The sequence below is a fragment of the Marmota monax genome, unplaced genomic scaffold (genome assembly GCF_021218885.2).
Source record: "Marmota monax isolate L192 unplaced genomic scaffold, Marmota_monax_Labrador192_F-V1.1 WCK01_AAM20220418_F8-fsc00015, whole genome shotgun sequence".
Taxonomy (NCBI): Eukaryota; Metazoa; Chordata; class Mammalia; order Rodentia; family Sciuridae; genus Marmota; species Marmota monax.
In genome coordinates this window covers 12,144,209-12,159,037 of record NW_026692194.1, presented here as the reverse complement: position 1 = coordinate 12,159,037, position 14,829 = coordinate 12,144,209, and the positions used below count along the sequence as shown (strand labels likewise).

General features: G+C 39.7%; 1 protein-coding gene across 2 annotated transcripts in view; it reads left to right on the top strand.

Annotated features, from left to right (window-relative positions):
- Positions 1-11,721: 11,721 nt before the first annotated feature.
- Cfap36 (cilia and flagella associated protein 36) overlaps positions 11,722-14,829 on the top strand; it is a 41,279-nt gene continuing 38,171 nt past the window's right edge. The window contains exon 1 of one of the 2 annotated variants that reach the window (XM_046423749.2): positions 11,722-12,057. In XM_046423749.2, the coding sequence (XP_046279705.1) occupies positions 11,943-12,057 (115 nt within the window). In that variant the 5' untranslated portion in view covers positions 11,722-11,942. The remainder of the gene's footprint in view (positions 12,058-14,829) is intronic. The other variant, XM_046423740.2, reaches the window with a different exon arrangement.

The following is a 14,829-nucleotide window of genomic DNA, read 5'->3' as shown; positions in this document are numbered from 1 at the left end:
AGCCTGGCGGGTCAGGCCCAGTGGCCTGCCAGTGTGGTACACACGTCACCCCAACTGGAGTAGGGGCAGAGCAGATCCTTCTCCCACGCCCGGATCAGGCCCTGCCGGTGTGGTGGTCACGTGACCCCAATTGGAGTAGGGGCGGAGCGGAACCGCCACCTGTGCCCGCAGGGTGAGCAGACCAGTGATCAACCTGCAGATCAGGCCCAGGGGTCCGCAGGCGTGGTAGGAGGGGCAGGGCAGATCCGCCGCCCGCGCCTCCAAGGTAGGCAGACTTACAACAGACCGGCGGATCAGGCCCAGGAGCCTGCCGGCGTGGTACAAACACCACCCTAATTGGAGTAGTGACAGAGCAGAGTCGCCTCCCGTGCCAGGAAGAGGCCCAGCGTCCTGCAGGCGGGGTAGTCACGACACCCCAATTGGAGTAGGGGCAGAGCAGAGCCTCCACCCGTGCCCGAAAGGTGGGCAGATCTGCGACCGACCAGCGGGACAGGCCCAGTGGCCTGCCGGTACGACAGACACGTCACCCCATTTGGAGTAGGGGCAGAGTAGAGCCGCCACCCGCGCCTGCAGGGTAGGCAAACCTGCAATCGACCGGCGGATCAGGCCCGGTGGCCTGCTGGCGTGGTACACTCGTCACCCCAATTGGAGTAGGGGCAGAACAGAGCCGCTGCCAGCTCCCAGAACAGGCCCAGTGACCTGCCGGCGTGGTAGCCACGACACCCCAATTGGAATAAGGAGAGAGCAGAGCAGCCGCCCGCACCTGCAGGAAAGATACGCAAGCAGTATGAAAAGACAAGGAAAGAAAGGACCACAAGCAATGCAGGTCAACGCAACTTTAGAAGAGATAACAGCTGCAGCAGATGGAATGTCAGATAAAGAATTCAGGATATACATGCTTCAGATGATCTGGAGTATCAAGGAAGACATTAAACAGCAAAATCAGACAATGAAAGATCACTTCGACAACGAATTACGCAAACAAATCCAGGAAGCAAAGGATCAACTATACAGGGAGATAGAGGTTATAAAAAACAAGCAATCAGAAATCCTAGAAATGCAGGAAGCAATAAACCAACTTAAAAACTCAATGGAGAATACTACCAGCAGAGTAGAACACTTAGAAGATAGAACATCAGACAATGAAGACAAAGTATTTCAACTGGAAAAGAACATAGACAGCTCAGCAAGACTGTTAAGAAACCCTGAGCAGAACATCCAAGAAATATGGGATAACATTAAGAGACCAAACTTAAGAGTCATTGGGATACAGGAAGGTACAGAGCTCCAAACCAAAGGAATGAGCAGTCTATTCAATGAAATAATACAAGAAAACTTCCCAGACTTGAAGAATGAGACAGAATCCCAAATCCTAGAAGCCTACAGGACGCCGAATGTGCAAAATCATAAGAGATCCACACCTAGACACATTATAATGAAGATGCCCAACATACAGAATAAGGAGAGAATTTTAAAAGCTACAAGAGAAAGGAAGCAGATTACATTTAGGGGTAAGCCAATCAGGATAACAGCTGATCTTTCAACACAGACTCTGAAAGCTAGAAGATCCTGGAATAACATATTTCAAACACTGAAAGAAAATGGGTTCCAACCAAGAATTGTGTATCCAGCAAAATTAAGCTTCAGGATGGAGGATGAAATTAAAACCTTCCACGATAAACAAAAGTTTAAAGAATTCGCAGCTAGAAAACCATCTCTTCAAAATATCCTCGCCAAAGCATTACAGGAAGAGGAAATGGAAAATAACAATGAAAACCAACAGTGGGAGGTAGGACAGTAAAGAGCGGGGGGGAAATAATCAAAGAGGAAAACAAACCATGTTTAGTAACAGAAATAAACAAATATGGCTGGAAGAACAACCCATATCTCAATAATAACCCTAAATGTTAATGGCTTAAACTCACCAATTAAGAGACACAGGCTAGTAGAATGGATCACAAAACAAGACTCAACAATATGCTGCCTACAGGAGACGCATTTGATAGGAAAAGACATACATAGGCTGAAGGTGAAAGGTTGGGAAAAATCATATCACTCATATGGACTTCGGAAACAAGCAGGCGTGTCCATACTCATATCAAATAAAATAGATTTCAAGCCAAAGTTAATCAAAAGAGATAAAGAGGGACACTACATACTGCTTAAGGGAACCATACACCAACAAGACATAACAATCATAAATATTTATGCCCCAAACAATGGTGCAGCTATGTTCGTCAAACAAACTCTTCTCAAGTTCAAGACTCTAATAGACCACCACACCATAATCATGGGAGACTTCAACACACCTCTCTCGCCACTGGACAGATCTTCCAAACAAAAGTTGAATAAGGAAACTATAGAACTCAATAACACTATTAATAACCTAGACCTAATTGACATATATAGAGTATACCACCCAACATCAAGCAGTTACACTTTTTTCTCAGCAGCACATGGATCCTTCTCAAAAATAGATCATATATTATGTCACAGGGCAACTCTTAGACAATATAAAGGAGTAGAGATAATACCATGCATCTTATCTGATCATAATGGAATGAAACTGAAAATCAATGATAAAAGAAGGAAGGAAAAAGCATACATCACTTGGAGAATGAACAATAGGTTACTGAATGATCAATGGGTTATAGAAGACATCAAGAAGGAAATTAAAAAATTCTTAGAGATAAATGAAAACACAGACACAACATATCGGAATCTATGGGACACATTGAAAGCAGTTCTAAGAGGAAAATTCATTGCTTGGAGTTCATTCCTTAAAAAAAGAAAAAAACCAACAAATAAATGATCTCATACTCCATCTCAAAATCCTTGAAAAAGAAGAGCAAAACAACAGCAAAAGAAGTAGAAGGCAAGAAATAATGAAAATCAGAGCTGAAATTAATGAAATCGAAACAAAAGAAACAATTGAAAAAATTGACAAAACTAAAAGTTGGTTCTTTGAAAAAATAAACAAAATCGACAGACCCTTAGCGATGCTAGCGAAGAGAAGAAGAGAGAGAACTCAAATGACTAGCATACGGGATGAAAAAGGCAATATCACAACAGACACTTCAGAAATACAGAAGATAATCAAAAACTATTTTGAATCCTTATACTCCAATAAATTAGAAGATAGTGAAGGCATCGATAAGTTTCTTAAGTCATATGATCTGCCCAGATTGAGTCAGGAGGATATAGAAAACCTAAACAGACCAATATCAATTGAGGAAATAGAAGAAACCATAAAAAGACTACCAACTAAGAAAAGCCCAGGTCCGGATGGGTATACAGCAGAATTTTACAAAACCTTTAAAGAAGAATTAATACCAATACTTTTCAAGCTACTTCAGGAAATAGAAAAGGAGGGAGAACTTCCAAATTCATTCTATGAGGCCAACATCACCCTGATACCTAAACCAGACAAAGACACTTCAAAGAAAGAAAACTACAGACCAATATCTCTAATGAACCTAGATGCAAAAATCCTCAATAAAATTCTGGCGAATCGGATACAAAAACATATCAAAAAAATTGTACACCATGATCAAGTAGGATTCATCCCTGGGATGCAAGGCTGGTTCAATATACGGAAATCAATAAATGTTATTCACCACATCAATAGACTTAAAAATAAGAACCATATGATCATCTCAATAGATGCGGAAAAAGCATTCGACAAAGTACAGCATCCCTTTATGTTCAAAACTCTAGAAAAACTAGGGATAACAGGAACATACCTCAATATTGTAAAAGCAATCTATGCTAAGCCTCAGGCTAGCATCATTCTGAATGGAGAAAAACTGAAGGCATTCCCTCTAAAATCTGGAACAAGACAGGGATGCCCTCTCTCTCCACTTCTGTTCAACATAGTTCTCGAAACACTGGCCAGAGCAATTAGACAGACGAAAGAAATTAAAGGCATAAAAATAGGAAAAGAAGAACTTAAATTATCACTATTTGCAGATGATATGATTCTATACCTAGCAGACCCAAAAGGCTCTACAAAGAAACTATTAGAGCTAATAAATGAATTCAGCAAAGTGGCAGGATTTAAAATCAACACGCATAAATCAAAGGCATTCCTGTATATCAGCGACAAATCCTCTGAAATGGAAATGAGGACAACCACTCCATTCAAAATATCTTCAAAAGAAATAAAATACTTGGGAATCAACCTAACAAAAGAGGTGAAAGACTTATACAATGAAAACTACAGAACCCTAAAGAGAGAAATAGAAGAAGATCTTAGAAGATGGAAAAATATACCCTGTTCATGGATAGGCAGAACTAACATCATCAAAATGGCGATATTACCAAAAGTTCTCTATAGGTTTAATGCAATGCCAATCAAAATCCCAACGGCATTTCTTGTAGAAATAGAGAAAGCAATCATGAAATTCATATGGAAAAATAAACGACCCAGAATAGCAAAAACAACTCTAAGCAGGAAGTGTGAATCAGGCGGTATAGCGATACCAGACTTCAAACTATACTACAGAGCAATAGTAACAAAAACAGCATGGTACTGGTACCAAAACAGGCGGGTGGACCAATGGTACAGAATAGAGGACACAGAAACCAATCCACAAAACTACAACTATCTTATATTTGATAAAGGGGCTAAAAGCATGCAATGGAGGAAGGACAGCATCTTCAACAAATGGTGCTGGGAAAACTGGAAATCCATATGCAACAAAATGAAACTGAATCCCTTTCTCTCGCCATGCACAAAAGTGAATTCAAAATGGATCAAGGAGCTTGATATCAAATCAGAGACGCGCCGTCTGATAGAAGAAAAAGTTGGCTACGATCTACAGTCGGTGGGGTCGGGCTCCAAATTCCTCAATAGGATACCCATAGCACAAAAGTTAATAACTAGAATCAACAAATGGGACTTACTCAAACTAAAAAGTTTTTTCTCAGCAAAAGAAACAATAAGAGAGGTAAATAGGGAGCCTACACCCTGGGAACAAATCTTTACTCCTCACACTTCAGATAGAGCCCTAATATCCAGAGTATACAAAGAACTCAAAAAATTAGACAATAAGAGAACAAACAACCCAATCAACAAATGGGCCAAGGACCTGAACAGACACTTCTCAGAGGAGGGCATACAGTCAATCAACAAGTACATGAAAAAATGCTCACCATCTCTAGCTGTCAGAGAAATGCAAATCAAAACCACCCTAAGATACCATCTCACTCCAGTAAGATTGGCAGCCATTAGGAAGTCAAACAACAACAAGTGCTGGCGAGGATGTGGGGAAAAGGGTACACTTGTACATTGCTGGTGGGACTGCAGATTGGTGCAGCCAATTTGGAAAGCAGTATGGAGATTTCTTGGAAAGCTGGGAATGGAGCCACCATTTGACCCAGCTATTCCCCTTCTTGGTCTATTCCCTAAAGACCTAAAAAGAGCATGCTACAGGGACACTGCTACATCGATGTTCATAGCAGCACAGTTCACAATAGCAAGACTGTGGAACCAACCTAGATGCCCTTCAATAGACGAATGGATAAAAAAAATGTGGCATTTATACACAATGGAGTATTACTCTGCATTAAAAAATGACAAAATCATAGAATTTACAGGGAAATGGATGGCATTAGAGCAGATTATGCTAAGTGAAGCTAGCCAATCCCTAAAAAACAAATGCCAAATGTCTTCTTTGATATAAAGAGAATAACTAAGAACAGAGTAGGGACGAAGAGCAGGAGAAGAAGATTAACATTTAACAGGGATGAGAGGTGGGAGGGAAAGGGAGAGAGAAGGGAAATTGCATGGTAATGGAAGGAGACCCTCAGGGTTATACAGTGGAGGAGGTAGAGAGAGAGGAGGGGAGGGGAGGGGAGAGGTGGGGAGGGGGGAGGGGGGAGGATGTGAAAGGCAGCGAAGCACAACAGACACTAGTATGGCAATTTGTAAATCAATGGATGTGTAACTGATGTGATTCTGCAATCTGTGTATGGGGTGAAGGTGGGAGTTCATAACCCACTTGAATCAAAGTGTGGAATATGATATGTCAAGAAATTTGTAATGTTTTGAACAACCCACAATAAAAAATTTAAAAAGAAAAAAAAAAAAAGAATACAAAAAAAAAAAAAACAAAACAAAAACAACAACAACAACAACAACAACAACAAAAAAAAAAAAAAAAACAACAATATAGATGGAAGTTCCAGGGAGAAAAATGACCATTTGTAAGCCAAGGGAGAGGCCTCAGGAGAAACTAACCTTATTTTCACTTCAATCTAGAATTTCTAGACCCCAGGTATGGCAGAGCATGCCTGTAATTCCAATGGCTCCAGAGGCTCAGGCAGGAGGATTGCAAAAAAAAAAAAAAAAAAAAAAGTGAGGATGTACCATAGCACTAAACCTCCCCTGGGTTCAATCCCTAGAACCCACCCCCACCCCTGCCAAATAAAAAAAGAAATTTCTGTTGTTTAAGTCACTCAGTCTGTAGTATTTTATCACAGCAGTTCTAGGAAACTAATGCACTAAATTTTAATACCATCTTTATTTGGGGGAAATCTTAATACCATATTTGTTTTGTAAGGGTCCGGCGAACGTCGGAGGAAGAGACCACCAAGGGACCGCAGCTCATGCAACAGCAAAAGGGGTTTATTGAGATTCCTGCATGCTGGGGCTCCGTGCCCACACAAGAAAGGAGAGCAGCCCAGAGCTCAGAGCAGGGGTTGTGCAATGCTTAAGTACACTTTTTAGGAAGGGCGGGACTTTACATACATCACAGTCTCCTTTAACAAATCATCATACACCACGGGAAAGTCAAACAACAACTCCCAAACATGATTAGTTCATTCATTGGCGGGAACAGGTCGGGCGGGGGTGATAGGTCAGTTCTAAAGCGGGGTACATATTCAAACTGATTGGTCCAGGCCCTGCGATGCCTATGTGCAAGGCCACACAGGGCCCTTAAGTTATTAAACAACCAGGCGGTCAGGGGAAATATTTACTGGGCGGTTCCAAGCATTGTCTTAACAGCTACAGGAATTTCAGGTTTTGCATGTAGCATAGGAACTTAACAATACCTGGTCCTTTACATTTTAACTCAGGCCTTGAAGCTTAGAAACTTTACAATGCCCGGTCTTTTACACTTTAACTTCAATTTCTTTTACCCTTACAATTTAGCTCCTAAGATTGCTTCCACATCAAATAGATGTAATACTTTTGTAAAATGTAAAGCACTATATAAATATAGCTGTTATTAAACACAATCCCTAAGAAACTGAGAAGTGTGCAGTTATTCTGTTTACATCACAGAGGCTTAACGCCAGAAAGAGAAATGCAGAGAAGCAGATTTCAGTAATACTGCAGTAAAGTATACAATGAGGACAGTAAAAGGAGAAGCAAAATAAGATAATTGTTCTTTACTGCCCCACTGCAAATAGTTTAAAAAACCCACCACATATAACAGTTAATATGTACTAAGTATATCAACCCTATGGCAGAGTGCTGTGTGTGTGTGTGTGTGTGTATGTCTATTACAGTCTCTTCTTTAACATGTTTCTTTAAAATGACAATTTATTCACATGTAGTAGATAAAAAAAATAATAAAATTGCCAAAACGAGACTTTGTGATCCTCCTCCTCCTCCTCCTCCTCCTCCTCCTCTTCCTCCTCCTCCTCCTCCACACTGGGAATTAAACCTAGGAGTACTCTACCATTGAGCTATATCCTTAGGCCTTTTTATTTTTTATTGAGATAAGGTCTTGCTATAAGTTGCCTAGGCTGGTCTGGAACCTCAGTTGAGATTTTCCTGCTTCAGCCTCCTGAGTAGCTGGGATTACCCAATCGAGAAGTGATTTTTCTAGAGATGACTATGCTTTGCATTACTATGAAACATGGAAATTACTACTGATTGAATACTTGACCATGCCATCTTCTTATTCTTACCCCACTACATCTGCAAGCATTGAACTAAGAATGTGTTCACTGTTCTAGTTTGTGTTTATTTTGTGATTGAGCACATGTCCTATGTGTAAGTATCCTGGTTATAAGAATCTCAAGTAGTGAATAAAAAAAAAAAAGCCTTCCATTTTAAGGTGAAAATTGAAATAATGAAAAAATTTGAAATAAATGAGAAAATGTGTGGACCCGAAGGAATTCACATTACACACATTTAGGAACAAAGCTGAGAAAAAATGGGGCCAAGCTTGTGCACCACATTTAACTGCCTCTACTGGAACTGAAAAACATTTGGAAGAAATTGAACATAAAGACTGTAATATGGAGTGAAACTGATAGCAGTTTGTGGCCTAGGCTAATTAGAAACCACACAGATTCTTTTCTTTTTTTAAAAAAAATTTTTTTTAGTTATAGATGACACAATACCTTTATTTATTTATTTTATGTGGTGCTGAGGCTTGAACTCAGTGCCTCATATGGCTTGGGGAGCACTCTACCACTGTGCCACAACCCCAGCCACCCAGATTCTCTATGAAAGGAACAAACTGGCAGAAGAACAAAGTGGGAATGATAATGGCCAAATTATATGGTCATATTGTGTGCATGTATGAATATGTAGCAACAAATCCCATTATCATGTACATTATGCATTAATAAAAAATGTGTAAAAAAGGAACAAAGTAGGATTTCCATCTTAAATTATTATTATTATTTGGTACAGGGGATTAACTCAGGGGCACTTGACCGCTGAGCCACATCTCCACCCCTATTTTGTATTTTATTTAGAGACAGGGTCTCACTGAGTTGCTTAGCACCTGCTGAGGCTGGCTTTGAACTTGAGTTCCTCCTACCTCAGCCTCCCAAGCCACTGGGATTACAGGCGTGCGCCAGCGCACCCAGTCTTAAATTAATTTTGAAGACAGAAAAACAGAACAATAAATGACAGTAATCCACCTTGGGTCACCGTATTTTAGCCTAAGAATGATAATGTCTTTCTTTCCTTTTTCCTCTTCTCAAGAATTCAAAAACCACAACCCTTTACCACATGAATTTCCAGCAAGTGGTGTTTGGAGCATGGATATCCCCTATGAAAAATATAACTTATTACCTTCCATTTAAAGTCTACATGAAAAATGTAAAACTTCTATAAACAAAAGATAAAAAATTAAATTAAAAGGCAATCTCACCACAAAACAACAAAGTAAAGCATATGCTAATTAGCTCAATTTAATCATTCCACAATATATACATATTTCAAAACATATTGTGCATATATATTTCAAAACATGTTGTACATGATAAAGGCAATTTTTATTTACCAATTAAAAGTTTAAGAAAATTGGTGTTGGGGATGCGGCTCAGCGGTAGAGTGCTCACCTAGCACATGCAAGGAGCTGAGTTCGATCCTCTGCACCACATAAAAATAAATAAATAAAATAAAGGTATTGTGCCCAAATACAACTAAAAACAAATTTAAAAAATTTCTGAAACATCTATTTACAAATTTTTTTTCTTAAAGTGAAAATAGACAAACAAGTCATTGTAACATATGGCAAACATTCTTAAATTAATGTATAAAAAGCTCTTATGAATTAATAAGAAAAAACCCTGGACATTCTAATACGAATCAAAGATATGAAAAGATAACACAAGAAAAAACACAAAAGACTAATTAACATGAAACTGCTGGATTTCAATAAAAAGTGCAAAATAAAATTATGTATCTTTTAAAAAAGTTATGTATCATTCTTAACCTAGTCTATTGGCAAAGACATTTTAAAAAATTTTGTTCTAATTAGTAGGCAAAGACTTTTTTTTATTAAGATTTTAAAATCAATTTGGTAATTTTCCTTTCGAGAATTTATCTAAAGGAAATAAAAAAAAAGAAGGGATCAAAAGCATATATGGAGGGCTGGGGATGTGGTTCAAGAGATAATGCGTTCGCCTGGCATATGCGGGGTGCTGGGTTCCATCCTCAGCACCACATAAAATAAACATGTGTCCATCAAAAACTGAAAAATAAATATGAAAAAATTCTCTCTCTCTCTCTCTCTCTCTCTCTTAAAAAGCATATATGGAAGTATGTTCCTTACAAAATTGTCTATGATTTTAAAAAATTGACATGATTTTTACATTTGGTGGAAATAAGGAGGTGATCAAAGAATAATTGCCATACAAAGAGAAATTTTCTTGAGGTTCACAACACCTAAAAGGGGAGAAAAATGTGTATAAACCTCACAGCAACTACACTGGATAGATGAAGCATATTAACCACATAGTGAGTGAGTTACCAAATCATTAAAGTTTAATTGCCCAGCTAAGATGGAAGCTGACCTCCTCTTTTAGAAGCTGTCAGGGCCATCACAGACATTTTGACTTCATGCTGGGGCGTGGTGCTGATGTTGGGGCTCCAAAGCTTGGGGGGAGTCTGAGCTCTTGGTGTGACAGAATGGCTAACAGTTCTGCCATTCCATAGACTCTCAAAGTGTTGGTCAAACTCTTGTGTTTATGCGTACGTTTGAAGTCAGTAACTCACATGTGGGAAGTGGTCCAATAAAGTTTGACAGAACATTCTGGAGGGCAGGAGTTTGCTCATATTCTCGAAGAGAGTGGGGAGTTCACTCGGAATTTTCACATAAGGGATCTGATAGGATGTCTGATCTTAAAATATGTGGACAGGGGTGTGTGTGTGGGGGGGAATTCTTTAAAACAAAAATATCATGTAGCAAACTACTTAAGCGTTTGGAGTCATTCAAAGCTACCTCACAATGATTTCATTTTAGCAATCGAGCATTGTTAAATAAATAAATTGAGGATTGTCAAATAGATCAGGGTATATATTCTCTCATTGAGCAATTCTGTTCAAATTTATCCCTAGAAATTGAACCGACAATTCTTACAGACACAAATGTGTTTATTTTAGCAGTTTGTTGAAGCAAAAAATAGTTGAATAATTTATGGCACACCCAAACCATGGAGTGAAAAAAAGAAAAAATAAACCCCAACACATTAATGATCACACTTATGTATATAAGTAAGATACTGTGTGTGAACAGAAGGGTGGTTTATAGCTATGCAGTCATGAAGAAAGAAGCTTCATATCTTTATGTAGAAAAGTATGTTAAGAAAAAGTGCTTTGTAACTGTACACATAATGATCCTGATTATGGGATATATTGTAAAGTTGCCTGAAGATATTTGGGGGCCCCAAACACTTTGACAATGTCCTTTGAAGACCAGTTCCACAATGGACCCTAATCTGGTTATTTGACATAAGACTTGGTGTCAAAGACATTTATTTAAATGAATGTTAACTTTGATTTTGCCTCTGAAAAGCTCCTAATTCTAGTTAGAGCTATCTTAGCTTGAGAGTTAAAGAACCCTCTGGTGCTGACCCATGCAAAGTGATTGCAGAGCCAATAAGTAAACCTTAACAGATCGACTTTGTTCAGCTTTGTATTTTCAGACAGCTCTTTAATTACAAACGGTTGTGGCAGGGAGTCTGAAACTGGATGGGACTGAGGAACTGAGGTTCCAATCATGAAATAAAACCTTTGAAGCCTTGTCATTCAGAGATTCGTGGCAGCCTTCCGCTAGCGATTTTAAGCCTCGGCTCCACGCACACTCAGAAGAGGGAACGCGGAGATGGCTTCTAGGATCTCTAACCAATGCCTACACTTCTGCTCTCTGGCCTAGCAACTCCGGACCAATGGGTGGAAGGCTATCTTTTGATCCTTTACTGTTCCCTTCCAGCCAATCGGAAACATTCTTTAAAAGCCCCTACTCCTCTGAGGTGTGCAGGCCAGGGAAGCTGGCTTCACTTCCGGGCCGCAGTCTGGGGCGGCTGCGCCTGTTGCCATAGCGACCATTTTACGTTAACTGGTTTGTAGTTCCTATCCAGGTGGCCCCAGCAACCCTTTCCCCGACTCCCTCTAGGCTTCCTGAAGCCGGAAGGCCTTAGCCAGCTCCCGGAATTTGGCCTAGGGATCTGCGTCGCCCGGTAGGGGCGGGATGGCTACGGAAGAAGAGGACGAGGTGGAATGGGTGGTGGAGAGCATCGCGGGGTTCCTGCGAGGCCCCGACTGGTCCATCCCCATCTTGGACTTTGTGGAGCAGAAATGTGAAGGTAAAAACTAGAGCCCGAACTGACAATGTTATTCTTGACTCTCTCGCACCAGCAGTGTCAGGGAGGCGGTCACCACACATCATTTCATCTTCTCCGTCTCCATCCTGGCCGACCAGATTTGGAGCTAGTTATGTAGGAGGAATTGCATCTACTCCCCCAGATCTGAAAATGCGGACCTAGACGCCCTCCCCAATCTGCTCCACGCCGCGCGTCCGAAAAACATTAGACTTTAATTCTATGTTCGGTTTTTCGCCCCATCCGCACATTGCTGCCCTGGACCCTTGGACTCTTTGGGTGGGCTTCTTTAACAGTTTCCCCAGTTACCTGGGAGGAGAAGTGCCAGTTTTCCTTTGAGTTCCTTCTGATCCCTAACATTTTCCCCTGTGGAATCAGTGTAGGAAATAAAAAATAATTCACCCCGACCTGTTGACGAGCCAAAGGAGGGCATGTGATTACTCCCGCAGTACCAGAGCCCGAGATCTCGCTGGGCTCTATTCTGCTTTTTGAGTTCTTTACTCTCAGCTATACCAAAAAGGGGGTGATAGCGGCATGTGCTTGGGTCCTTTTTTCTTTCTTTTCTTTTTTTTTTTTTTTGAGACATACAGACGTCACATAATAGTTCCTTTGAAGGATAGGCACCTCCGGTTTCTGATCAGTTCACACTTATTCAGAATTCAATCCTGCCTTCACAGAAAGGGAACCAGAAACTATGTCATGGACAAATGTCCAGATGTTGTCTTGGTTATTTAGCTTGGGCAAGACTTAGAGTAATAACATCCCTCAGTCATTTGAATGTCTTTCTTATAAGGTGTTGATGGTAAGGACTTGATGGTCAGAATCAGTGGGATAGAGGTGGGGACAGTGGGTACAAGCTGCAAGGAAACAAATTTCAGTGAAGGAAATGCTTGGTATCCAGGATGCTAAGGCCTGCCTGAAAAGGTAATGAGTTCCCCCAGGCATTAGCAGTGTTTGAATGGATCAGATAATGACTTAATGGAGATGTTAGAAAGGATTCAGCTATTCAATGGTTCATCATGCTGGATAATCCTTTAAGACTTCTTTCAAGAAGATTCCATTAATCTGGTAAAGATGAAATTTTGTTTGACCACTAATTCTTTATTATATTCTCATTGTTATAATCAAAAGTCAAATACTAGTTATTAAGTGTTGTTTTTAAAGGTAATTTTTAGGGACAGTCAAAAACAAAATAACGTACTTGTACTTCTTTTAAGCATTTAAAATGCCATCATGATACTGATGAGGCATGTTGAATTCTGACCTCCTTTAGAAGAAAAAAGAAATTATGTCATCTATTAATTCCATTTACCCCGCTGAGACTAAATGCTGAAATGAAAAAAAAAAAAAAAAAGCCCTGTTCATCTTTTTATTCCCAAGTGTCAAAAGTGCACTGAGCACAATGGAGCATCCCTATAATCCCAGAGATTTGGGAGGCTGAGGCAGAAGGATCACAATTCAAGGCCAATTTAGCAAGACCTTGTCTCAAAACACAGGACTGGGTATGTAGCTCAGTGTGTAAAGCTCCCATGGGTTCAATCCCTGATAGATAGATAGATAGACAGACAGACAGACAGAGGCTGCATCTTAGTAATAATATAGCCAATAGTGTAATTTTACAGAGAAGCATATCTTCAGCCTCATAAACACTATAGTGTAGTAATTTGGTTTTAGAATGAACTGAAAACAGCTTATGTAGCAGTTGTATAGAATGTATATGCAGTGTTACAGAGTGGCTGTAGGATAAATAGAAGAAACATGCCAGTGACACTTGAAATAACTGTTTATAATTCACTGACTTGAGCTTAAAATGTGCTATTCTCTACTTTAGATGATTTCAATATTAGTTTGTACAACTTCATGACATCATCATTTACTTCAAATAGTGCATTTCCTTGAACCAGAAACTAGGGATAGATATGAATAACAAAATCCTGTACTTGAGAAATATATAATGTCATGGAGAAGACAGGTAAATAGAATAAAATACAAAGTGGCAGGTGTTATAATAAGGATAGGTACATTGTGTAGTATATTATGGGCTGAGAGGAGAGACCTAACCAAACTAGTACTTCAGAGTGTGTTGCAGATCATAGTAATATGACATGACACTTGGCAATATCTCCCCCTACCTTCTGCCACAGTACTGTATTTTGAGATAGGATCTCACTAAGTTACCCAGGCTGGCTTTGAAATTGTTGTCCTTCAGCCTTAGCCCCTAAGTAGCTGGGATTCCAGGTGTGTGCAACAGCATCAGGCATTAGAATGGTTGGTAGAGAGGGGACAGGGATGGAGTAAAGGGGGGAAAAAAAAAAAGGAAAGGCATGGGTTTTGAAGTGGTATATGTTATGTTTGGAGTGTTACAAGTAGTTGTGTATTGTTAGGAGGACAAGATTTGGATTTTGGAGTGGTGGAAAGTGAGATAAAACTTGGGATCAAATCCTGGAGGGTCTTGGTTTGGCCTTCTAAGGATTTTGCATTTATTCTGTAAGGAAGTGAACAGTTATTGGAAGAGTTTTAACTTGAATATCACAGAAGTTAGTTTTGCCAATTAGGAAGATCATTCTGGGGGAATGAAAAAAAATATTTATTGTTTACAATTCATGAATGTGTCCTGGTTTCTTAATTAGATTATAGATTCTTAATCTAAATTGTTTCACGAATAACATTCAGTAAACTTTTGTTTTGGTTTTATTTTGACTTCATTTATTCATCTGTGGTAATAAAAATGGCCTAGTCACTTTGAACAAATTTTAC